The following is a 27,376-nucleotide window of genomic DNA, read 5'->3' as shown; positions in this document are numbered from 1 at the left end:
GATAGTGGATAACTAGCTGATCAATTTGACTCTGACCACTAGGATTCCCACAGGTCCCAAGATTTCATCCCGGCACATCTGTACTCCTGCTCCATTCACTTTAATGGAAGCACTAGAGGTAGCCGAGTTTCAATGCTCAGCTTTCTCCAGCAGTCCAGTTGAAGTGAACAGAGAATAGCCTCCATTGACCATGCTTGGCACACTCTGTGGCTGAAATCTCAGGATCGGTGGGGGTCCCACCTGTCGACTCTCCACCAACCAGCAAGTTATTCCCTATCCTGTCTGACCAGACTGTTAGGAAGTGATGAGACCAGTGGATACATGAGTATAGAAATGATCACCAGCAGCACTGGTTAACAACCCACCAGGGTGAGGCAAGATATATGCATAGCCACGAAGAGACCTAAACCTGGATCCCAAGTTTATGTCCATAGAAGAAGCTATAACCATTGTGTTAGGTTTAAATAGTTGGGGGAAAAAACATTACTGGAAGGGGATTGGGGTTAATGTTTGTTTTCCCCCAAGTATTTAAACCTGACACAATGGCTATAGCTTGACAAATAGCTTGCGTAGTCGAAACGTTGCCTTTTAATCTGGTTATGGAGGAATAAAGAATTTGATATTTTATTGCACCTCATGGATTCTGCCAGGCAGATTTTCTTCTTCAGTGGATATATGAGGGCATGTAAACAAGGCAACCAGGAAAAGGACGCCCCCGACACACCACCAGTAGAGAGGATCCTTTGACAAGTACAGGCAGCTTCAGCTGTTTCGTTGTCCGCCATCCAGAGACAAGTGGCACCATCGTTATACCCCTGACTCTGTCGGAACCATTTCCAGATGCTTCACTGAAGGACATTTGTTCTCACGGTGTCCATTACATGTACGGCCTTTGACACCCACTGCTGCCTCTGTTTGTAGTAGTGTCATGAAAGACACAACTGGACCCTACAGAGTGAAAACGGATTGTCTTCAGTGACAAATCCAGCTTTAGTTTGGGCACTGATGACGGTCGTGTTCATGTCTGGAGATTTCAAGGTGAGCGGATCAATCCTGCCTTTGCTGTGGAGTGGCACACTGCCCCCTGTTGGTGTAATGGCCTGGGGGGCCATCGCATGTGAGTGTACAGAAGAAGAAGAGATCTGCAGAGCATTATTATTCCTGTTAGTGGTTGTCGTAGGGGCCCCAGTACACTGCTTTGCCCAGGGGCCCATAATGCTGTTAAGACAGCACTGCCTGTGAGCCTGACTTTTAGACCGGGAAATTATTAAACAGCATGTATCCAAGTACTTTGGTGAGAATGGAGTATTACCAGAGCCAGCATGGCCTTGTGGCAAACAAGTCATGTCAGACGAATCTAATTTCCTTCTCTGACCAAATCACCCACTGGGTTGATCAGGAAAATGCAGTAGATGTCATATGCTCAGTGCAGGGGGGTGGACCAGATAACCTTGTTGGTCCCTTCCAACTGTACAATTCTATGATTCCATGAACAGACACCACTTTGCTGTCCATTTGACAGGTATCTGTTCATTTCTATTCGGGGAATAGAATAGTGTAGTCAATTATGTTGTTCTATACTCCAAATATGGCGGTAATTAACCAAACCCTTGTAAATGCACACCAAAAGTGTTGTCTGCATCACTAATGACAGTGAATGGTTCCATTCTTTTCTGCTTCAGGGGTCTCGTCACAATGCTGTTTTTTGGATCTTCTAGACAGAATCCCACAGTGTAATGAAAAATACAGTGTAGATCAGGGGTGTCAAACTCATTTTCACCGAGGGCCACATCAGCCTTATGGCTGCCTTCATAGGGACAATTCTAATTGTAAGACAGTATAGTTAAAGTAAACCCCATAGTAGCCCGATTGGTAATAAGGTCCCCCCATAGTGGCCAGTGGCGCACACTATTATACACATGTGTGTGTATATGTGTATATATATATATATATATATATATATATATATACACACACACAGGCGCACATTATTATACAAATACATGCACACTATTATACACATACATGCACACAGACGCACACTATTACACATACATGCACACAGATATACACTATTACACACATACATGCTCACAGACGTACACTATTACACATACATGCTCACAGACGCACACTACTATATACATACATGCACACAGACACACTTATATATATATATATATATATATATTACACAAACACACATACATACATACATACATACATATGCACACAAGGACACGTCTGCATTTTTATACACATTTTTATACTTACCTGCATCCAATGTGGTCCCACTGGCAGGTATACTGGCTGTTCTCAGTCCTTCTTGGGGCCCTCCTGCATACTTGGGCCCCTGATGTCTCCCCAGGCCTGCAGCCATAAACAGAGGTGGGGCTAGTGAGAGGAGGTCAGCACTGACCGTCTCTCACTCTGCAGCTGCTCCTCCTCCTCAGCGTTGCTCTCCTCGCTACAGAGATCATGTTCCCTGCAGTCTTCTTTCCTCCTTCGCGGCCAATGTCAGTCTGCTATCAGCACTCCTCTATTACTGTCTGCATTAGACAGAACAAGCCGATGGATGATCGCCTACTGACAGCAGCACGGAGGTGAGGGAACTTTGTGCACAGCCGGCGGGCCACAGAAAATGAGGTGGCGGGGCGGATTCAGCCCGCGGGCCTAGTGTTTGACACCTGTGTTGTAGATGCTTCCCGGTGATGCAGCGAGTGTCTGAAATGTGTGAGCGCTGTATCAGTAACTCATTTTATGGTCAGATTTTAATAAGTTCAAATAAAAACTTTACAAGCTGGATAAACTTTTTCTCCTTTTGCTCAGCATCTCCACATTTATACCTGACTTGCCTCTGAGAGGGGCCTGACTGTGCCACTTTAGCAATGCATTTGTTAAAGCGTTCCTGAGTTTTCAACATGTTTTCTAAAATACACTAGGTTCTCCTCACCCGCTCATTTGCTGTTATTTGCACCTTGTTTCAGGTCTATAAATTCTGATTTTTAAGTGGTCTTCCCATTTTTTCTAAAGTTCTGCTATTTGCAATTTGCTTTCATGCAGGGGTCGTGTAGCACGCCTAACATTCTGACAGTAGTTCACTGTCCTGCATTTTCTTGTCCACATTTCCAATGCTGCATTGCACAGTCTGTGGTCCAATCATCAGGGTAGCAGTATATGACTGCCCATCCCTCTGCTCTCCCAGGACAATTCAGGCTTTATGGCCAAATGGTGAGTAAAGCCAATATAATGTGTGTACACACACACCCAGGAGAGGCAGAGATCGTGGTGGAGATTGTTATCACAGTCTCTGCAGATCGGTCAGCGAACAGCCCCTGAGGGCACAGGAGCCACCTGTGACGATAGCTGCACCCCATTGCTAAAGAAATGTCCCTGTGTCCTTGGTACTACAGAAGATGCGGATTGCAGAAGTGGCTGTCACTGGGGGGTCTCCCTTCCAAATGTGATTACTAGCAGTAAAGCAATTTAATTTGTAATGCAAGTATATTACAGAAATGATGGAGACTAACACCAGCTAGTAGATGAGCAGAAGTTGTCTGAAAAGTTAAGGCCCTTTTAAAACACTTCTCTAAAAAGTTTTCTTCAATATACAGGTTTTGATATGTTGGTCCAGATGAGACTTCCTCCTTCAGTTCAGTGTGGCTTGTGTGTGGCTAGTTTTTTTTGTAAAACATTGAACGCTGATTAGTCTGAAAGGGGTTATCTGGGGACAATGGATTTTTTAAAAAGCTTTCAACTCTACTGTGCAAACACAACAGAAGCCATTCTTGCTTCTCCCTCAGCTCCGGGTCTGCTGCTTCACTTCCAGGTTCAGAGCGCAGACATCCCAACATCCAGGTAATGTGATTGGCCGCTGTGGTCACATGGCGCTGACTGTAGTGAGTCATTGCCGACTCCAGCACTTGGAAGTGTAGTTAAGTGAACACAAAGAGCCAGTGGACCAGGAGCTGCAGGACAGCAAGGGAAGCAAGTATGGCCGTAGTTATGTCTGTACAGTATAATGGGCAGCTTTTAAAAAAAAATATTACAGCTTATTTACTTTATTTACATTATGCCAGAAAACCATGTACATGCTTGAGCCACATTTATGTATTTTTAGACACTTTTGGACAGTTTTTCCAACTTGTCCAAAAGGGGGCATGGCCTAAATTGTACCACAATTTTGGCGCATTTTTTGTGCCAAGTAGTAAATGGTCTAAACTTAGACTAGACAGTCTTAAAATGCGACAGATTTATCATTCCCATGCCCCCCTTCCTCCTCACTACGGGCTCACTGCACCCCCTGCAGTAGGGAGGAGATTGAATGGAACGGCGGTCACACTTACGTAGTGCTGCTCCATTCATTTTTAATAGAACTGCCAGACATAGCCAAGGCTTGTACTCATCTGTTTCTGTCAGCCTCGCTGAAATGCATTGAACTGAGCCACTCATGCTTGACCACAGCTGCATTCACTCCAACATCACTGTAGGTGGGTGCAGCGATGGGACCCCAGTTGTTGGAATTAGTGAGACCCCTACCGAAGCAACATTTTTCACCTGGAGGATAGGTGATAAATTTAAAGGGTTATACCAGAAACAACCTTTTTATGTATCATATACACATTTTTGTTTTTCATTCACTAAAAAAAAGGTACATCGATATAAAAAAATTTTTTATTAACACCATTTGGTCAAGAAATAAAAAGCTGCAACTATAAACAAAATCTACATTTCCAGTACTTTGCAAGTAACGGAGCGACACACTTTATACATAACACTATTTAGTTAAAATATTCTTCTTCCTTATATAACTTTATACATTACAGCTATGATACATGAGTTTATTCTCCTGATTTGGTCAACAAACAGGATGGGTGTAATAGCAGTGACGTAAGTCCACACCACCAGGAAAGGTCCAAAACGGTCCAGCCAGCCTAGTAATACATGTTCTGGTCCCACCAGCCTGGAAAAGAGGGAAGACGGGTTAACTCTGACAAGTAACTCTGAAGTGGACAGACCTTAATCCCAGTACACAGCAACTCACAGGCTGCAGTTAGGCTGCTTTCACCTCTGCGTTGGAACCTCCGGCCGGAGATTCCGTCGCAGATCCAGCTGCAAATACCGGAAGGATAAGTGCTGCATGCAGTGCTTTTTCTTCTGTCCCGAAACCGGGCAACTGGGTGAAAAGCAGGTGGACCAGGGGCATAACTATAGAGGATGCAGGGGATGCGGTTACACCCGGGCCCAGGAGCCTTAGAGGGCCCATAAGGCCTCTTCTCCATATAGGGAGCCCAGTACTATGAGTAAAGCATTATAGTTGGGGGCCTGTTACAAGTTTTGCATCGGGGCCCGGGAGCTTCAAGTTACGCCTCTGGGGTGGACCCCATTATAGCTAATGGGATCTGCCCAGCTCTGTTTGGTTCCGTCCACAGACAGAACCATTCAGCTGCAGGGATTCCGAACGGAGCAGGAACGTGGAATCCCCAGCTCATGTATGAAAGCAGCCGTACACCTCTTTGGTGGGGGTGTATATGTTATTTGTGGATACTTACTGCCGGGATATTTCCTGATGAACAATTTACGGATCTCATCATATACAAAGATCAGAATGGCATATGGAGCCGCCACAAACCAGTACTGAGCCCTGCGCACAAGAAGAGCAGAGAAGGTAACATTACAACATTGCAGGATACTACAGGACAAACAGTGCTAACAAGGCCAAGTAGAGCAAGATTTACAGTATAGTCATCTGAATGAAAAAACTGAATGTCCATGCCACAAAAAAAACGAAAAAAGGAAAGCCACAAAAATGCATTTTTTGTAACATTTGGCATTAAAACAAATCTGTGTGCTGTAAAGTGTACACAAACCATGCATATTCAGGGGCATTGCATGTCATTCTCGGATGTAAAACGGACAACAAAAGGACATGCCATGAGATTTTTTAATGCGGACCAAGAGTCCCTGTGAAAAAACATCCATGTATATAACCAAAATTTGCCCCTGTGCATCTAGTCTTAAGCTGCCCAGCAATAAGCAGACAAACCTACGCTTGCAGGTTCAGCCTGGCAATTGTCGGGAAAACATAAGTGCTAGCGGCATCCACTAGCCCTTGTATAATAGCACCCTTAGAGAGCTGCAAGCTGAACAACATCCTGAGTTCCCCATATACATGTATGTGTTTTCAATGTGGAGAGGGGAATAAGCCACTGTCAGAGGAAAGTAAGAGGCATGTCTGACAAATGTCAATCTGTATGTTGTGTCTAAGGACAGAGGAGGACGCACTTAAAGGGGTTGTCTCATTTTACTGGTCATACTGGCGCTCCAGTCATGGCTTGTCTCGAAGTGTATGGGGGCAGGTGGTCGTGCACCAAGGCTCCATTCACTTCAATAGGATGACTGGAGCGTGCCAGAGATCTCTTCCAGCCACCCGGTTCCATTCAGAGTATACAGGCAGTGGTTCATACATGAACAACTGACTGATTATGGGCAACTGTCCTCTCGTGTAAACACTCTTTTGAGCAATCAGTCAGGCGACTATCAGTCCATATAAAAGTACCCTTAAACCCATCTGCTTTAAGGCCACTTATATGTCACCGGGAAGGTCTCTGAGAACGCCTCGGGAGATATCCCCATGACCTTTTAATATCACAATTTCTATCACTCTACAACATGGCTATTCACTATCCCATGAAATCAGAACAGCACATATCCATAAACTTCACTATCGAGTCCATATTGTTGCTGAAACCGGAGTCTTCAAGAACCAAACCTCACCTTAATGGTGTAAACTTCAAGGCGTACGGCATGCCTGGGCAGTAAGACAGAAAAGCTCCAATGATGATTTGTGATGCCAAACCCATCAAGAGAAATTTGTTACTGCAAAAATACAGAAAGAGAAGAGTAAGAAGGGATCAGGGTCAAACAGCCAATAAGTAATTATCTTAATAATGCTTGAGGGCTTCTACATATTCCACTATACAGTTGATGTCGCCATCTTTTTTCGTAGCTATGTGTATTTGCTTTTGTTAGAAATTGTGAGCCAAGATTGTATCCTAAACAGGGGCGTAACTAAAGGCTCAGGGGCCCTGATGCAAAACGTGAGCTGGTCCCCCCCCCCCCTCTATCTGTATCTGTACCCGTACCCATACCTAAACCATGCTGCACAGAGGCATAACTTAAAGCTTCTGGGCCCCAATGCAAAACCTGTAACAGGGCCCCCAACTATAATGCTTTATTCATAGTACTGGGCTCCCTATATGGAGAAGAGAAGCCTTATGGGCCCCCTAAGGCTCCTGGGCCCGGGTGCAACTGCATCCCCTGCATCCTCTATAGTTACACCCCTGATCCTAAAGAATCATGCCAACTTACCCAAAGAACCCTTGTTGAAAAAGTGAGTTTCTTCTGGTCTTCCGGATGATAAGATCTGCCAGCTGCTCCACAACGATACTGATAAAGAAAGCCGTGTACACTGTCCATTCCAGGAACTGCCTCTGACAAAACGTCTGCAACAAGACAGGCGACACATGATGAGGGACAGGTGCGTACCGCGGGTGTGATGACTGTTCAGAATTAGCCGTCGTTTGTACATGAGGAATAACACTATAACTATATCTGGTCATTATATGGCTTGCATTCTGCATTTTTCCCCTTTTTTCATTCTGCAGGCCCCATCCCTAATTCTCAGTTCTCTCTGAGCTGGTGGGTGGAGGCTAGCTGCTATGATGTCTCCCGTACATGTTATTGCAGTATGCAAAGTTTGTGGAAAGATTAGCAACCATTTAAATGGCTGTGACAATGACACCATGATATTTGCTTTGTTTCCTCCTTTTCTCTTTCTGAAAAGAGCAGTCATAAAAAAAATGGTGCTACTTCTGTGGCACCCATGGTAAGATGAACGAACCAACTCTTCTGAGCATGGACTTCCTGTCATGTGACCTCTACTTACAGAAAGACGTGAAATGGAAGTGAGATCATGTAACGTAGGTGTTGGCCATGCAGGGCCCAACACCTGGACAGGTGTCTTTGTTAAACCAGACAGTACCTTGGCTATTGGTAACTACTCATCGGCATTTGGTCGGACCTTTGGGATAGATAACCTGGCGACCAAAGCTATCCAGTCACATCCAGAAGTAGACACTGGATGCCACATTATCTTGCAGAAGAACTTGTAACTTTAATAGCAAGAACCAAACAATTCAGCAATTGCCACTTCTCTCACATGAGCAGAACTGGCCAATCATGCTGTCTACAGTGTCTTCAACTACCAATGCACCACCAGGGCTCCGCTGCGTATCTGCTAGACACAATGTACCATCTCGGTTTGTCCAGGACTGGAGGGTTACTTTAATCATAAGGATAGAGTCTAGTGTATGACCTGGCCACCGAAGAACATGATGGCCGATACTGTCAAAGCTGATACTGGCATGGATATCAACCAACTGAAAGAAGCAGTGCAAACCCGAAAAACATGGAGGGAGCTTGCCTCTGGAGTTACCGAGGGTCATGAATGACTAAACGGCCAACAATAAGAGCTTACCCATTCTTGCCCATAACTGTCCACCTGATCCTGATTGTTAGTATCCTCCCATTTGACACGGATTCCCAGCAATGTATAGGGCAGAAAGCCTTGTTCAGCCAGAACAGTGAAGTAATTCAGAAAAGCTCCAACAGACTGTATAATCCCTGGGTATAAAGAAGGGCTCTGGATTAGACACAGTTAATTATCATACTGTATGTATCTTCGATATATACCTTGATGCCCATGCAGTAGACTCACCGATCTGTATATAGGCATAGAGTGCCAGCTGCTGGTTGACCAGTCTGTCCACATTCTTCCTGCGGGGTTTCTTGTTCATAATGTCTCTCTCTGCCTTCTCATAGGCAAATGAAACCGATGGGATCTGTGGAAACATCCGTCGTACTTAGAAACCTTCTGGATTGTTGAGGATCAAATGAAGAAGAGCTTCTATGATACGTAACTACAGTGTAAACTCTGCATGTGCATTGGAGGAGCTGCACGCAGCCGCTCATACAAGCACCTATATCAGAGGCGTAACTTGAAGCTCCTGGGCCCCAATGCAAAACCTGGAATGGGGCCCCCAACTATAATGCTTTATTCATAGTACCGGGCTCCCTATATGGAGAAGAGAGACCTTATGGGTCCCCTAAGGCTCCTGGGCCCGGGTGCAACCGCATCCCCTGCACCCTCTATAGTTACGCCCCTGGCCTATACCTAAATATCTCCTCTTTATTCACTGTCATGTTCCTTTTTACTAGTTTTTTATTTTATCGTTATCTTTTTCACGTGTCGTTGTGTTTTTTTTCTTATGGAAATTACTTCTCACAGTTTCCATATTACTGTGATTATTTTATACACCTTTTTCATTATTGCATGTCTAAGTCCATTCTTCCTGTCCTTATGTCAGAGTTAGAGATGAGCGAGCCTCGCTCTTCTCGAGTAACTGCATTCTTGTCCGAGCATGCTCAGGGGGGAGGGGGGGGGGGGCAGCGGGGGAGAGTGTGAGAGAGAATGCGGTTACACGAGAGTAACTGACTTATCCGAGCGTGCTCGCTTATCTCTAGTCGGAGTGTCATTGCACACATGGTGGTCGTTGCAATGTTGCTGATGACGTTTTGGCCTCCTCTGTACGGATATAATGTTTTTTTCATTTTTTATCAAGCATCGCTCCGTGAGAGCTGCCTATCGCCCTTGGTTTCCTTGCGTCTTCAACATATGCGCCATGATGTCACCTGTTACAGGGACATCTATAGTTGAGACATGGACTGAAAAAAACAGTTTTTTTTTCCAAAGCCATTTTTTTCTAAAAATTTTTTTTTTTAAAGTGTGTAGAAAATGTTCTTTTCCAATGACAAATAATTAGAGATGAGCGAGTATACTCGTTTCGAGTAATTACTCGATCGAGCACTGCGATTTTCGAGTACTTCCATACTCGGGTGAAAAGATTCGGGGGGCGCCGGGGGGCGGGAGGAGGCATGGCGGAGCGGGGGGTAGCAGCGGGAAACAGGGGGGAGCTCTCTTTCCCTCCCCCCCCCACTCCCCGCTGCAACCCCCCACTCACCCACGGCGCCCCCCGAATCTTTTCGCCCGAGTACGGAAGTACTCGAAAATCGCAGTGCTCGGGTGAAAAAGGGGCGTGGCCGAGTAGGTTCACTCATCTCTACAAATAATATATCTATGACAGGGTATTCAAACTATATGACATAAAAATAGCTTTGGGGGAAAAAAATGGAAAAAAAAACTGGTTTTTCCCAATTTTTGCAGGCTTTCCCATCTTTATAATATGACTTTCTCATATTAAATAAATATATATATATTTTTACAAGTCCAGCAGTCCAGTTTATTTTTCTTCTGTTTGATAAGCACCCATACTCACAATGTCTGTGCCCAGGTCAATGAACAGGATCGTGATGGTGCCGATAGGCAGCGGGACGTCAGCAATGATGTAAATCAGAAAGGGGCAGAGCTCAGCAATGTTCTTGGTGAGGGTGTAGCCAATGGACTTCTTAATATTGTCAAAAATTAAACGACCTGTGAAATGAGACCAGCAATGAGAACCCTGAAATATCCCATCTCCAATACAAGTGCATGGGTGTAATAGTAGTAATGCTCCCCAGATCCTACACTCCACGTCATGTCACTTATGCCAGTTCTTGACCCGGGATGATTTTGATATACGAGTTCTAAACTTTTATGATTTACTGTTCCAGTGATGTAAAACTGCAACTTTTTAACTCTTGTATCATGATCATCCAAAGATTTTGTTACACAAGTACGAAAACCTAGGGAAAGTAAGGCTGTGTTCACATGTTGCCGGAGTCTTCAGTCAGACACAAGTTGGGCTAACTTCCCAGATGCAGGTTTACTTGGTAAATCTTCGTAAAGTCTTTTTATATACAGCATCACATTCCACACCTGTCACCTGGCTCACACCAACCATAACCTAACAATGCTATCTAAAAACAATCTGAACACCACCTTATCAGTTCTGGCACAAAGCATGAAGACCTCATCAACCGCCTTGAACTTAATGTTTCTAATGTTCACAATTGTACATCCCGACAAGGAACACTTTTTACCTTCTTCGACTCCGGTGACAATAGAAGCAAAGTTATCATCTAGTAAAATCATGTCCGCAGCATTCTTGGCAGCATCTGAACCAGAAATACCCATGGCAATACCAATGTCTGCTTTCTTCAGAGCTGGAGAGTCATTAACACCATCACCGGTCACGGCAACCACAAAGTTCTGGAACACAGAGTACGGCATTAGTCTATCATAGTCAAAGGAACATCAGGGTAATGTCAATGAGATAGAATTTCATCTTATAAGTGACCTCAATCTGTTGGCTTGGGTTTCCATTCTACGGTAACTGCATATTTTTGAAACCCTGCTTGCCCATGGCAATCAATAGCCACACGGTCTTGCTGCTCATGTTGGCAAGTTTTTGGAGCCATGGATGGTAGGGTTTTGAACTCACGCAGTTACCGCAGTGTAGATGCCCAGCCTAAATCTGGACACTATATGCTAGTGGAAAATCCCTCTCACCTGTCTTTGACAGCCTTCCACTATGATCAGCTTCTGTTGAGGGGAGGTCCTGGCGAATACAATCTCAGAATGATTGATTAGAATTTCGTCCAGCTCTTCACTATTCATGTCTTTCAGTTCTCCACCATTCACCACAGCCGCCTTTGCGTCTCTGTGCCAGAAAGAAATAACAGGTCAGTACTCAAAGTTGGGCAAAAGTTGCACACTTCAGTCATATGGTCTAACAATTCCTGCACACCTTCATCTGTATGACATAATTAAATCAGTCATCCGATTTCAGGCCAAAATTCTGTCCCAGGCCCAGAGAGGGCAGGGTGTATATTGGCTGCAGTTGTTCTTCTCCACCGTCCCTCCAATACACCAGCTCTAGGTTCCATTCTTGGTCATTTAAGATGGTCTATACTCTATACAATCTTCAGACTACCTTATCTCCACAGTGCATTGCTAGTGTTAGATTGCCAATGCACTATATTTGCTGTCTGATTGGCCAGAGTTGCCCATGTGATCAACAATAGCCAATCAGACAGCAGTGCACAATATGCATCAGGTAGTCATAAAATTCAGCATCTTGAATGGCTGAAAATGGGGCCTACAACCAGCGGATTGGAGGGGAGGCAGAGAACAACTGCAAGTAATATGCCCCACTCACCCTCCTGTCTTGGGACCGACTTTCTCCTGAAACTAGAGAGTGTCTTTAAGTCTATGGAACATCATGCGGGACATTTACCAATGCAGAAAAAGGATCTTACCGCTTATTAACCTGCTCCACTGAAATGTTAAGACGTTTGGCAATATCATCCACCGTTTCACTCCCTTCTGAAATGATTCCGACGCTTCTAGCTATAGCCTTTGCTGTTATTGGATGGTCTCCAGTTACCATTATAACCTGTGGGAAATAAAGCAGTCTGTTTCATCACAAGGACACAAAATGCAGACAGTGGCTGTCCATTACAGTATATATACACAGCCATGGAGACTGTTCACCACCTACATATACATCATTTGGAAAAGTTCATTCATCTCCAGTGATACATAGATTGCCACCTCTAATGGCATTAAGCCAAATCAAAGTACATTGCCTCTCCCATGCAGAGCACATAAGGTAGGTGATGCACTATGCAAAATACTGTATCTAATGATTAATCCTACCTTAATTCCTGCTGACCGACACTTTGAAACAGCATCTGGCACTGTTGAACGAGGAGGATCTATCATGGACAGGAGCCCAACAAAGCAAAGGTTTGAGGTTGGAAAATTCATGTTCTCTATGTCAAATTCATAAGAAGAGGGATATTCATCTACCGGGAGGTAGAAATGGCAAAATCCTAGAAGACAAGAACTGTGATGTGAGCAACTGAAGAATAAAACGGAACTTGTATGTATTTTGTCTCCTTTTCTTATACTATAGTAATTTGTGTTTTACCCAATACTCTCTCGCCAAGTCCACCAAGCTGCATATAAGCCGTCTGGAAGGCATCCTTCATGGACTCGTCCAGTGGCAGCTCCTTGCCTCCCATTATAATGGTTGAGCATTTGTCTAATATTCTCTCAGGGGCACCTTTCATGACAAGCAAGAATCTCTGGTCATGGGGATCATCGGTCTCATGTACTGAGAGCTGTAAATAGAAGTATCCTCCAATTAGCTTTAGCGACACCTGTGTCTGTATGTGTGTTGGGCCAGTAAGATCTCATACCTGGAACTTGTTGGTGGAGTTGAATGGGACTTCACAGACCTTCCTGTTCTGACTCCGACTCTCCATTACATTCCCAGTGAGTACCTCTGAGAATTTTAAGAGGGCTGTCTCAGAAGCATCTCCAACGACAATTTTCTGCAGAGACCAAGAGGAGGGTTAATTATTTATCTGAAAAGGAACCTGTCATCACATTTTAGGCCCCTAAACCGCTACCCAATGGTAATTGGTTTCTAAGGATGACCCTGTATTACCTGTCTAAAGTATGAAATGAAGTTATAAAATAGTTATAATACTCTCTATGTTAACTTGAATAGTCATCTTGGCAGTCCAGCTCCCCTTAAATAGAACCTGTAACGACTTTTAAGCCCCATGGTGTTCCAAGGTCGTAGAACAGGAAGCCTGGGGAGTGGTGTTTAATTCTCACCGGGCACCCTGTTTCTGCAATTTGTCCCCCTGAAATCGATGCGCACCAACAGCGTAACTCTTTTCAGTCTACTCTGTGCGTGCGCTCTCCCTTTCAACTCTATGGGAGAGCATGCATACAGAAAGACTGAATAGAGGTCATGATAGGTTCCCTCAAGAGACAGACCAGGATTGCTGCATTTATGGCCTGATTGATGTCCCACAGGTATGTAGTAAACTGGCCTCAACACTATGCATGCACAGGACCTGGCTTGTAATAACATTTTGTCAAAACTACCAGATGTGGATTCACTATGCCCGACGTTGGGTTGACTTAGGGCCAAATCCAGAGGCGAGAACCAAAGAACTTCAGTCTTCACCCCTTCCACCCCACAAGTCATGATCTGGGCTTTTCTGTAGGGTCCCCAGGTCGTTAAATTGGAAGTGGTCCCTATAATGTGGCAGCTGACGCTACTATAGTCCAAGGAGGGGCATGTTTAAACCAGGAGGGGCATGTTTAAGCACTGGACTGCCTCACTATGCAAGAAAGATGGACCACCCGGATGACCATTCACAGGTAATTAACATGCTATTTTAGAACTTCATTTTCTGCTGCAGCAGATTTAATGATGTTCCTGTATAAATGATTATTTTTGGGTGTAATGGCGTGGTGGTGGTTTCATGGCCAAAAATGTGGTGCCAGGTCCTCTTTAAAGGACACCCTCAGCTGATATATAGCTACAGTAATAGAGTGATCATACCTTCATGATTGGCAAATCTTCCTGTCCAGCCTTGAACTCGGCACGGTTACACAAAGTCACGATTTTGCTCAAGGCTCTCCACGTCCCCGATGTCTGCTCAAATGCATGATCTGTAGAGATAAACCTCTCTTTTAAACCATGCTATGACCTCTCATAAAGCAACAGTGTGTTAGCATCAAGTACCGTTTCATCTCCACCCATAATTCCCCAGACTTAAGATTTCATCTCATAGGAACATTGCTCAAATATTAGTCTTCAAGCATTTTTCAAAGAGAGTTGAGTGATTCCAGAACCAGCTACAAAAAGCGCCCAAAGGAAGCAGAAGTCGAAAGCTGTTGTTGTATGATTTACACACGTACGTTCTTGTTCTTCACTTGTGTCAGCTGCGTGGATATGACCATCAAACCATAGATGGGCCACAGTCATTCTGTTTTGAGTCAGGGTTCCTGTTTTGTCAGAACAGATGATGGAGGTTGAGCCGAGTGTCTCCACAGCTTCCAAGTTCTTCACAAGGCAGTTCTTTTTTGCCATACGTTTTGCAGTTAGAGAAAGTGTTACCTAAAAGATAACAAATTGCACCAGTCAAATCTGCCTCCGCTGTGTACACCTAAAGTCATCAAAATCCTTCTCATTTTTGGACTGGCCCACTCTTCATAAGGTGGATTAGAAGAGCGAGCCAGTTTAGAAAAACATGGCTGCCTATGGGAAAGAATGGTTTTAATCAGGGCTGTGACGAAGGGTAGGTGAGGGTAGATGACCACCTAGCACCACCTCACCCCAAGTGCGAAGAGGGCCCAGTTTTATTGGTAACACTTAATATGCTATACAATGGGCACTTCCATCAGTGATTGAAGGGCTCATTGTTACTGGAGTCTCCAGGAATGGTGAGCATGATTTGTATTGCTCACCACTCCTCACTCCCAGCAGGTCCTCCTCTGCTCCGGGCGCTGGCACTGCACTGAGTTCTGATGCCACCCATGTCAAGATGACATGCATATCAGCGTCAAGACATGGCACATTGCTCGCAGCAGAGGAGGACACAGTGGCGACTTGCAAAGTATGCACAGAGTGGCGGGAGTGGCACCAGGAGAGAAGGAATGAGGAGAGGTGAGTAAATTTATTTTTTGCGGTTAAGTCTGAGGTCTGAAAGGAGACTAGGGCTATATTCATTACGGGGTCTGATCTGGGGGCCAGTACAAAATTTGCAACAGGGCCATCCAGCCTTCTGTCATTTAGAATACTAGAGTCTTCTTTTGTGACAGAGGGGTCTTTCGGCCGCATATAGGTCCAGTGTCTGAGTGCAACTGCTACTGTTGCACCTACTATAGTCTAGACAGTCTTTGGAAGAAATTGCCAGGGCGGTCTGTGCCAAATGGAGAAGAAAAGTAAAGTAAGTAACCAGATTAAATATTTATTCTGTTTGTATTTGTTTCTTTTCATTGCTTTTGGGGGTTGCAGGAAGCGGGCATGCAATTTGCCAAACCTGCTTATGGTACCAAATCACCTTGTCCCGGACCTCTTTCTTATGTCATACAACCCCTTTAAGCATAGCATACTAAGTAATAACACTGATGTCTTTAGGCTAACTGACATACAGTATGTGATCATTTTTGAAGGATTGCTGAAGTCCTACACGGCCCATTCTAGAATTGTTTACTTCTCTTATGTCCAAAAACAAGTACTCACTGTCACGGTGGCAAGGAGTCCCTCAGGCACATTGGCCACAATGATGCCAATAAGGAAAATAATGGAGTTGAGAACCGTGTATCCCATACACATTGCAATGATGAAGAACAGAACTCCAACAGACACGGCCACACCAGCCACGATGTGCACAAAGTGCTCAATCTCCACAGCAATGGGGGTCTTCTCATTCCCAACTCCGGATGTCAGCGAAGCAATCCGACCAATAATCGTCCTGTCGCCAGTATTTATCACGAAACCTTTCGCTGTACCTATAGAAGAGAACTTGTAAGGGCTCTTGAAAATAGTCCCAATTTCCACCACAACTGTCCGACAGCTCTAAACAAATCAATCGTCTTCAGACCTCAGATGACGTATGGGTCATGTCTTTACCTTCTAGGCAGATGGTAGAGTAGAAGGCGATGTTTTTACTCTCAAGAGGGTTGTCATGTGTGAATTCACAGGATCGCGATTGAGCCTCTGACTCTCCAGTTAGAGATGAATTGTCCACCTGAAATAGAGCCAAAGATGAAATTCTGACTCGTAGTAGTTACATAATTAGTCTAAATCCATTGTGTTCATCGCCTGAATACTTACAAAACAAGTTATGGAGATCCTGGGTGTATGATACAGTATACTAATTGGAGAGCAGAGCAATGCAAAATATGGCAAGTTCTTTCTGGCTGTAACTGCTTTGAACCTGATGATGATGCTGGGGGTAAGCTACTGAGATGGAGCTCTAGCTGCGCCCTTCAGCAGGATGGCGAAAACATGGTATGGCCTCCCATAATATTAGTACAGGGGGCTATAAACTTGAGAGCCCACTAGGTAAACTCTTAACTACTTAAAGAGCTCCTTTTCTATGTAAGTAATCTATGTAAATTTAACCCAATGGTTATGACTGACCTCTTTACTTTTCATTAAATGGGTCTTTGCTTAAACAGTAATTGCACTTTTAACTAACTTTTGACTATGTGAAAAGTTTTGCTCAATGCAAATCCAGATGCTGAGACCCCTGCTTGATCACTAAAACAAGGGGGCTACTCAAGTCCTACTCAACTTCAACTGCTTTCGTTACTTCCCGTTTCCCTGTGGCAGCTGAAGATAGTGTTACTATGCACCAATAGGCTATTATGCACCCATCTTCAGCTGCTGGGAGGAGCTGGTAAATAAGAAAGACAGCCGAAGAGGCACAGCACTCAGGTTAGCACTGCAGTTGCCTCATGCTTGCAATCAGCAAAGATCTTAGCAGCGGGACTTCCATTGATCAAAACTTTTGACATGTCTCTATGACATGTCAAAAGTTAGTTAAAAGTACAGTTCCTCTTCAAAGAATGCAAAGCTTCTTATCTAGTAGTGATTATTACCTTGCAGCCTTGAGCATAGACAAGCCTGAGATCTGCTGGGATTCGATCTCCACCTTTAATTTCCACCAGATCTCCTACTACAAGCTCCGTCGCTGGGACCTCTAGCTTTTCTCCATCCCGGGTAACGATAGCTTGCTGAAGACACATAAATAAGGGTCATTGTTTTCTGTAATCTACGACTGCATTGTAAACATACATGAGAACCTGTTAGGTTCTGTTCATATCCATGTTGGGCATTCCAATTGTTCTGTTTCATTAGAGGAATGCAAGCAGGGGATGGATCCGTCCTATGACTGACATGAACAGTGCCCAACAGACTCAATTGACTATAATTAAGTCCATCAAGTTTCATCATAGTATTGGGAAAAAAAGCAAAGAATGCTGAGCTATTCTTTCCACTCTTTTTTTCATTAATGGGATCTGCGATGGAGGCTTCTAACAAAGATGTAAACAGAGACTACAGAGACATGGCTCTTTCTTCCAGAAATACTACCACACACATCCATGGGTTGTCTTTGGTATTGCAGCTCACCACCATTGAAGTTAAGGGGCTCAGATGCAACACAAGGGCTGAGGTTCTGTGGATAGTCTGGGGCCATTTTTAGAAGACTGCAGCCATGGTTTTCTAATCCTTAACAATCCAGAAAAGCCAGCGTCTTCTCTGGGCCAAAACTAATTTAAAATGGACTGAGGCAAAGTGGAAAACTGTTCTGGGGTCAGATGAATCAAAATTTGAAATTGTTTTTGGAAATCATGGATGCCATGTCCTGTGGACTCAAGAGGAGAGGGACCATCCAACTTGCTATCAGCTTACAGTTCAAAAGCTTGCATCTATAATGGTATGGAGCTGCATTAGTGTCTATGGCATGGGACGCTTATAAATCATGAAAGGCATGCTGAGCAGTTTATAGAGGTTTGAGAACAACATATGCTCCCATCCAGACAATGTCTCTTTCAGGGAAGGCCTTGCATGTTTCAACAAGACAGCACTAAACCACATACTACATCCATCACTATAGCATGGCTTTGCAGAAGGAGAGTCCGGGGGCTGAACTGGCTGTCTGCAGTTCAGACCTTTTACTAAAACACTTGGTGCATTATGAAATGAACCAAATATCCAGCAAAGACGCCCCAGGACTGCTGAGCAGCAAGAATCCTACATCAGACAAGAATGGGACAACATTCCTTGCCCCAAAGTCCAGCAATTGGTCTCCCAACTTTTTTGGAATTGGAATTTACTGCTGATGACCTATCTTGCAGAGAGGTCATCAATAGTTTACAACTAGACAACCCCTTTAAAGTTGCCCATACACTTTATATAGCTGCCAGCTGAACGAGTAAGTATTTGTCTCGACCCCCTATATACTTTCACACTTGCCTGTTATATACATGGTTCTTCCATCTTTCCTTTGAGTCAAAACCTTAGCACACAGAGAATTCAGGGGACCATGGGATAGATAGGCACTCACCTGTGGGATCATCTGATTAAAGCTTGCCATGATGTTAGTGCTTTTAGCCTCTTGGAAATATGCGAAACAGCCGGTGAGGAAGACAACCACTGCCAGGACAATAGCCAGATACAGCTGAGAAGGAGGGAAACATAACATAAGAGGTGTAGGTTAGTGCCCCATAACCATACCCATAACCCTGCCTGCATAATTATGTCTGCCCAGATTATATCAATAGTTGACTGGCTGGGGTCCATCGTTGGGACCCCGGCTGATCGGACACCCACTGTCAGCACCACAACACACAGGAATACGGACGGGACAGAAGCTACTGTTTCACCCCTGTGTAATGGTCAGCGCTTGTATCTACAGGTATAGCTCGCATTGATTTTAATGAGCTCCCAGCCTGCAGTTACAAGTACCGGCCACTACACAGAGGTCGGAGAGCTTGAGTCTGACTTTCTCACCATTTGCAGTTAAATCTATTTATTACTTTGAAACATATGATATCTGGACTTAGACATTCGATTGCTGATCTTTTAGTCTATGCCACCAATAATACATGTGTGGAATCTGTCAACATATATATGGGGTCCATAGGAACCATAATGACATAAAGAAAATGAAACTATGCTGCTTACATTGTCACGGGGTGTAGAATTGTCCTGAGCATATTGAATTCCATATGCGATCCAGCAAAGTATGGCTCCGGCCCACAGCAAGAGGGAGAAGCCACCTATCATCTGCTTCATGAACTTAACGATTTCTGGAGTGCCTTTAGGGGGTGTTAGTGCGTTGGGACCATCACGAGCCAGAATCTCTGCTGCTTTTGCACTGGTGAGCCCCTGTTAGGAAGAAAGAAAAAAAGCAACGTTTGTTCACTACACAACATGAATCTCAATATAATGCTTTTATATATGGCCAGCAGGAACAGTGCTCGCGAATAGAGGCCAAGAACTAGTTGAACTCATCACACAAATCATAGGGTGCATATGTACAGATTTTGCTGCAGGAAGTAGACTGCGCTGTACATTGTGCAGTGGCCGGAGTTGGTACTGCAGGCTGAGTCCCATTCACTTCAATAGGACTGAGCCTGCAGTACCAACCTGAGCCACTGCACGGTTAGAGGAGGAACAACTCTTTTAATCCTTGTGTTCATATAACTTTTGGTACTTTTGCTGTTTGAGCCCAGTAAAGAGACAACAGCAGAAGGTGACTGCGATAACATCTCTGGAAACGTCTTGTTCCGTTTTTGGTTTCCATTGACTATAAACTTGTCTTCAGAATGCAGAATTCTCACCGTAATTTTGAGTACTGATTAACCAGTGCAATATCCTGCAGGTCATGGGGATTACATCTTTTGATTGTATCTCAACAGCAGCAAAGTAATAACCGCCATAAGCAGTCGTTTGTGACAGACACGTGTCGCCAGCAGGGAACAAGCTAGATGAAGCCACTTGTCACAGGCAAATGCCTACGGAATCATAAAGTCTCTGCCAAGCTTGTTAAATGGATCATGACCCGCGGTGGACCTGCTTGCTATTTACTCACTTTGAAAAGACTTGTTTCATATTTTGATTCAAGTTCCTCAATGCCAAGTTTATGATCATCCTGAAAGTAAAGCACAAGATAAAACCATGAACATAAAACAAAAGTCTGCTGGTATATCAGCATGATACAGAATTGCTACCATATCTATATACTCATTTCTCTCCAAGTTAATGGCTAGCTATATATGTTTTATGATCAATCACTTGATCATGTTTGGGATCATTAACAAAGTCAATACTAAGGAAGCATCTGGATACAATAGCATGACAAGGGACAACCCTGTTCATTCTTCTAACTTGTGAAACCCCCCAAAATGTAAATTACAGTAGACCAAAACTGTTGTGACCTACTCTGCATACAAAGAGCACAAGCCTGACTAGTTCACATCAAATGCTGCATTGTACAAAGCTGAGGGTTGGAGGAAGCAGCGCAGCATGGAGAAGGATACCTATCTATATAGAGAAGTCTAAACATTCTAATATATATTACACATACATGACCCATGTAACATACAGACTTGATATAATACTGGACACTGTAGGGAATGTTGGGTTCAGTATGAAGACTTCCTCACCAACTCAAGCTCTTGTTTCAGATCATCAACCTTCTTGCCTTTCTTCTTTTTTTTCTTCTTCACATCCGGATCTAAGTTTTCTTCCACTGTCTTCTCTGCATATTCCATGTCTTTTACTCCATTCATGTCCACAGTGTAAACATCAGACTTCTCCTGCAACACCAGCATAGCATAGACTTTAGCAGTGACACAAATAGTATTGAGTAAACTTTTGAAAAGTTTGCCAAACTTTTGAAAAGTTTGCCGAACTTTTGTAAAAAGTTCTGTTCGGTCCAAATTCGTTTGAAATGAACCAGAAGTTCACCAAAACCCCTTGCCTGGTGTAAAACATGATCTAAGAGTCATAAAAGTTCTTACATAGTAGTGTGATACAAGGCTTTTATGGCTCTTGGACAGTACTATACACCAGTGGTCAGCACGAGTGTTGAGCATACCGAATCAGTAGAACCCTGTTTCGAGTAGAACTTTGCTAAAAGTTCAATTCAGTTTCATGCCAGACTGAACTTTTAGCAAAGTTCAACCCGAAAAGGGCTTCTACTGGTTAAGTTCACCCAACACTACTTAGGAGGCTAGATAGAAGACAATTAATGATGCTGGAGTGTCCTCCAGGAAAAAGTGACAGCAGGCGGGTTTAGTGCAATGATTTTGTAATAAGTGGTAACAAACAAACATTTGTTGATTTCGGTTTTCCTTGAAATCTTAGATCACTGTGAAATGTCTGGATAAAATAACCACACGTAACACTATGGAAACCTAACAAATAGTTACGAAAGATAAGACATCTAAGTGACCTGACCTGGTTGTAATGCAACATATTGAAAAGATCGCCTGCACATGTATTGCTATAACAATTAATCCGCATCCACAGCTCTTGTATATCGGGATATAAGAGTGAATCACCAGTGAAAATGAGAAGAACTTCATACATCAAACTCCTGGCACATAAACCCTATGTTGGACCACTATAGAAAAGACATAGATCCGCAGTGTGGTGAGTGATGGCTGTAAAGTCACTGTCTAATCATTTACTATGCAGTTTGTAGTAAATCAGCTGTAGCTGCTTGTAAGGAGGATATGAAGTGTATCGGGAGATAAGGGGATTACAATGATTACCATGTATCGGAATATAAATGCTTCTTATTATCACCATTGAGTCACAGAAGCAATCCCAGAATCAGAGTTTTCTCAAGTCTTTATGTAAAGATTTGCTCTAGTTTGTACTTTTGTAACTACCAGCGACTTACCTCAGTTCCCATTTTTTCCTTATTTGATTTTACTTCTGATGCAGAAACCTGCTGCCCAGTTTTGGAATAAAGTCACAAAGACACCAAGACAGGTGATAATACAAAACTGGCAAAGTTGGGCGCCCACTAGGTAGTTCAAATGCAAAAGCTTTAGAGGTTCTGGCTGTCCCAACAGGAGCCAATGTTAGCTGCAGTTCTCCCCGCACCTTGACATCTTTACACAGGATAGGAAAGCCTTCCAGAGTCCTGTAAGTAGCATGGAGCTGCTGGTCCTATTTGTAGCTCTCAGCTGCTGCTGGTGACTCCTCCTCACAGACAGGTATCTCCTGTAACCCAACCCCGAATCATTACCTGGCCAGGTGGAAAATCACTACATGAAATAGCTTTATAGTACCTGCAGATCGTCTCCCGCAGTTTCCCATCCCCTGTGATGAAAGGGAATGTGTATGCATACCTATACGCCTAGTACATCCGCATTCTTCCCACTAGTCAACAAAAGTTAGCTATACAGTACTGGGCCACTGAAAGCATGGAGGGCTCAGCATCATCTGCAAATGTTGCATAGTCAAGTTTTCATGTTACATTTCATTTTTTTTCATATGTGTTGGAAACAAAAATGTAACTTAATTTAAGAAGTATCCATTCTACATTGAGCTTATCCAGAAATATTTTCAAAGAGAGTCTAAATAGGCGGCCCAAGTGCGAACATGTTGGTGGTGATGTCATCAGATCGTTCGCTCGGGAAACGACAATTGTTGGATTCCTGTAAAAGGGGCATGAGGTATCCAAGCGTAGCCCAACTGATTGACTTTAGGGCACTTTTACACGATGTGCCCATATAAACTGAGCAACGAAAATAAGAGAATGAATTATCATTCATCATTCATTTGTGTTTACAGTTTCAAGTGGATTCCAACATAGTAGCCACTGGTTGATCAAAACCTATCCGGTGTAAAGCCACAATCGCTCATATTTGAACGACTTGCGCACAAATTTGCACGGAGATTTCCCTTATGAACGATATCTCAGCAAACAATTAATGAAGAATCATCGCTCTGCGTAAACGAGCGACTGTCATTTGCACGCTTCTACAACTTTTCTGATTGTCTATCTGAACGATAGTTGCTCTATGTAAAGGTACTTATGTGTCAAGCACCATGAGTGTGGCCTTCATGGATAATAGTGTGCTGCTTGTCTACTTATGTCATATTTGGGTGTCTCTTATATTATAGTACAATCATAGGTCTTATGTGCTCCATCGTATCAGACAACACATGAGATGATCCAGTCTAGAGATCTGCAATAGGCACAGAAGATGAGCTACAAGATAGAACAGTCATTGTACCCCAGCGTCAATATTTACAGTTGTTTCCATAGTTGTAAACTTTGTTCATACACATCTGTACTCTCACACAGTGACTGATTAAATACTAAGTAGCAATTATCAGTAACAAACACAAAAATGTATATAATCACAAAATAAAAAAAACATATTTAGAAAGCTGCAGAATATGTAGTATACAATGTTTAAGCAATATTTACATGTCTGGGCATCTTAAAGTACAATATCAATGAGTCCTTTAGGCAATGGATGTCATTCAGTAACGGTGGTCTCATATCTGCGCTGGAACCTCCAACACAGATCCAAAACACCAGGAGAAAAAGCGCTGCATGCAATGCTCTGATGTAAAGCCACCCTGAGGCCTTATTCACACGACTGTATATACACGGCTGATTTAAGCTTCCTACCCACTTGCATTTTTTAACACGAATGTCAATGGGACTATCTAACATTAGAACGTTTTTAAGATTAGAAATTCCCATTGACATTCGTGAAAAAAAAAAACTGCAATTGGGTAGAAGCCCTTAGCCACGTCAAAAAATTGCGGCCATCTGAAGCATTGGATTCCAATTTATTCATTCAGATGAGCGAATTTTCAGGCACGTAAAAAAAAACAAAAAAACGGCAAAAATAGGACATCGGTGACTGTTTTTTATATGCTGCGTGAAAAGATAGATCTTGCCCTATCTTTTGCAGAGATACGCTGGAGGGTACTATAGGCTTCTATCGGACCTGAAAAAAGGGAGGTGTTTAGCTGCGTCCGACGCTGGGAAAAGAGGACAGCTGGCTCTATGAAAGAATTAGAAGTCATTCCGAGGCTTTCTGCTGAGGGATTTACGCGCTGCAGAGTATTTTTTCACCAAAAATGCTAATTTAGATCAGGACTTGATCGCGGCTAATCTTCTTTTTTTTAGCGACGATCGGCCGAGCATAAAAACGCATACGGTTGTCTGAAAGAGGCCTAATACTGTAAAGTTTTCTTCCCGGCACAACCAAGGTTACTTCCAACTGTAAATTAGGACAGATATTTTTTTTTTTATGAACCAAATTAAACAATTTACTAGAGCCCCCTGACCCTATAAGAAGCATGTCTAGCCCCTTCCACCCTGTGTTTTTTTCTGTCCTGTGTAAGGCTCTGTTCACATCGGCGTTGGAGGCTTTGTTAGGAGCCCCCAGCACAGATGAAATGCTGGACAAAGAAGTCATGCGTGCAGGACTTGTTAGTTCAGTAACAATGCGGGACAGTTGCAGGACTCTATTGCCGTTAATGGGGTCTGTTCGGCGAATTTTGATTCCATCTGGGAGCAAGAAAACTGAATCGCCAGCACCGATGTGAATTTAGCCTAAACTGCATTCTTACTGGTACTTTTCTACTTTGAATGTACTATGATGAACTTCCAAAATTGTGCTGAGAGATGCACAAGGGTGCTGCATTAACCCTATAATGGGTTCTCAGCAGGCTGAGCTGCTGCTTGCAGCCTGTGATTGGTTGCTTAGCTTGTTGCACTAATGCACCTTTTTTTGTCTATGAAGGTTCCACATATGCAATTGTCCTTAAAGGCGTAAATCCTCTCGGCCATAACACCTGCCAGGTTTATAAAGGAGATTCAAGCCTTATCTGTGGATCCTTACAATGGATTGCTGGCTGGCAGGGTCTTGCTGAGGCTACTGCCAAAGTTGGTAAACTGTAACAAGGTCATCTCCCTTCCAGTGCTGTTTTCTGAGCCATCCTCTCAATGTAACCTTCCATTCCTAGATCTGTCCAGTTGTCCCAAGTTCTATATAGCTGATAGTAGAGATCAGGAAGGTGGAGAATGTATTAATTCATTTAGTGGGGAGAAATAATAAGCCGCCTTACCTATTCTGAGTAAATGAAGCAGAGAGACCTTTAATCTGGTTTACAGGTTCCAAAACTTTGATCCACCTATTTTTCCTAGAGCCCACCCTCCTAGAGCAGTGTCCACCTCTCGGACTGAGTAAAGCCTGAGCTGGAATCTGGTTTGCCGTGCTGCTTGAAGCTTGCTGTATATATTCATGGACCATTATAGGTTGAAATTTTGGGTCTTTGAGGAGATGGCTCTTGGGGTGGTCAATTTTGAGTTCCACCATGCAACATCTTGCTGAATCCCCTTGGTTGTGCTGCTGTGGGACATAAGGGACATAACAATTGCTAATCGTTCAGTTTCAATACCAACCGCTCTGTCTTTCTAATTCACTAGTACAGCGAATTAATGACTGAATAATCCTGTAAAAAAATTAATGTGTTTAAACTGAACGCCCCGAGCGAACGAGCAAAGTGGGACATTATGTGCTCATTCGCTCGAATGATTTCTCGCTCCGTCTAGAAGCACCATAACAGCAGCACAAGGTTCCTTCCCTAATTATATACTATTACTTTATATTAAGCATAGGATGGGAGGGGCTAGACATGCTTCTTATAGGGTCAGGGGGCACTCATTAATTGTTTAATTCATTAAAAAGTTCACCAGTCCTAATTGTACACGGCGAATTGACCCCTTGGTTGTGCTGCTGTTAGAACTCAAGGCCCTTTTACACACAAAGATGATCGCTCAAAAGATGGCTTTTGGGCAATCATTTTGCATGAACTACTACTTGGTACTAATGCCTGTTAGTACCAATTATTAGTCTGTGAGCCGCTGGGAGCTGTATTCAGGGAACAGACCGCCCGCTGTTCTCTGAATAAATTCTCTTTGTTCTGCCACGGCGCTGACAGCTATGACAATGTAATCGGCGCTCCCCGGGCAGAGCACAGCGTGCGGTCCGTCTTATCAGCTCTTCTGCCGAATGATGGATTTTATGCTGAACTGAAAATCATCGTTCGGCAGAAAAGTGAAAGATGGGCACATTTACACCTAACGATTATCGCTCAAAAGATGGGTTTTGAGCGAAGTTTGAGTGATAATTTGTGTGTAAAAGGGCCTTAAGGGGTAAACAGATTATCAATCATAATCAACACTGACTTCCATGCTGAAACTTTGTTCTTTCATGTGAGCTCTAAATCAGAAACGGCATGAGAAAGAAGCGAATATCAGCGGGAATGTTCCAGTAGAATGATGCATTACACAATGAGATCAGGTGTATAACCACAGGCCACAGGTAGGGAGCGCTGTACTCTCAGCATTTAGTACACAGCAGGTACCTACCAGACAAGGATTCATAAAGCACAAGCTAGAAATATTGCTCCTTTACTGTACATCATTTCCCTGAAATAGTGATTTTTTTTTTACCATTTGGCTGCAGAAACTGTTATTACTCAGCATGAAGATTTCCCCAGACTTCTATACAACATAAAAAAGCATTATTAATAAATCTGGAAAAGATGTAAAAAAATATCCATAAATCATCTTTCTATGATCCCAGTTTTTGGGAAGGTCTTGTGTCAAGTTTAAAAGGATTGTCTTACCAAATAAGTCATGACCTATCCACAGAAGAAGGAATTGGTGGGATACGGCCCCTGGGACCCCCACTGATCCCAAGGATAAGTCCCCAATTGAACTGTTGAGCATGTGCTCCGCATATGTCCTCAAGATAGGTCATCAAAAGTTGATTGGCTGGGGTCTGCCACTCAGAACCCTAGCCGATCAGGTCGGCGCTTGTGATTGCTCATTGAAATCAATGGGAGCTGCGCCTGCAGGTACAAGCACCAGCCACTACAGTGGGGTTGGAGGCATCTGCTTTCGCTCTGACACCTGTGCATTCCAACACTGACAGCGGATGCCC

The 27,376-nt window shown here is 43.5% G+C and overlaps 1 protein-coding gene across 1 annotated transcript; it reads right to left on the bottom strand.

The window, feature by feature from the left end:
• Positions 1 to 4,656: 4,656 nt before the first annotated feature.
• Positions 4,657 to 22,552, bottom strand: ATP12A (ATPase H+/K+ transporting non-gastric alpha2 subunit). The gene is made up of 23 exons (XM_066606607.1): positions 22,294 to 22,552; positions 21,050 to 21,202; positions 20,476 to 20,535; positions 19,566 to 19,769; positions 18,946 to 19,059; positions 17,477 to 17,611; positions 16,503 to 16,620; positions 16,113 to 16,381; positions 14,786 to 14,984; positions 14,427 to 14,536; positions 13,264 to 13,398; positions 12,993 to 13,185; positions 12,719 to 12,894; positions 12,319 to 12,455; positions 11,570 to 11,720; positions 11,101 to 11,269; positions 10,398 to 10,552; positions 8,780 to 8,903; positions 8,540 to 8,685; positions 7,372 to 7,505; positions 6,778 to 6,879; positions 5,553 to 5,644; positions 4,657 to 4,963 (listed from the first exon to the last, which is right to left on the bottom strand). The coding sequence occupies exons 1-23, from the start codon at positions 22,303 to 22,305 to the stop codon at positions 4,935 to 4,937; spliced, it is 3,117 nt and encodes a 1,038-aa protein (XP_066462704.1). The 5' UTR covers positions 22,306 to 22,552; the 3' UTR covers positions 4,657 to 4,934.
• Between the last annotated feature and the right edge of the window lie 4,824 nt (positions 22,553 to 27,376).

This window comes from Eleutherodactylus coqui, chromosome 6 (genome assembly GCF_035609145.1).
Source record: "Eleutherodactylus coqui strain aEleCoq1 chromosome 6, aEleCoq1.hap1, whole genome shotgun sequence".
Lineage (NCBI taxonomy): Eukaryota > Metazoa > Chordata > Amphibia > Anura > Eleutherodactylidae > Eleutherodactylus > Eleutherodactylus coqui.
Note: the sequence above shows the minus strand (reverse complement) of the source record. Positions and strands in the feature narration are given on the sequence as shown.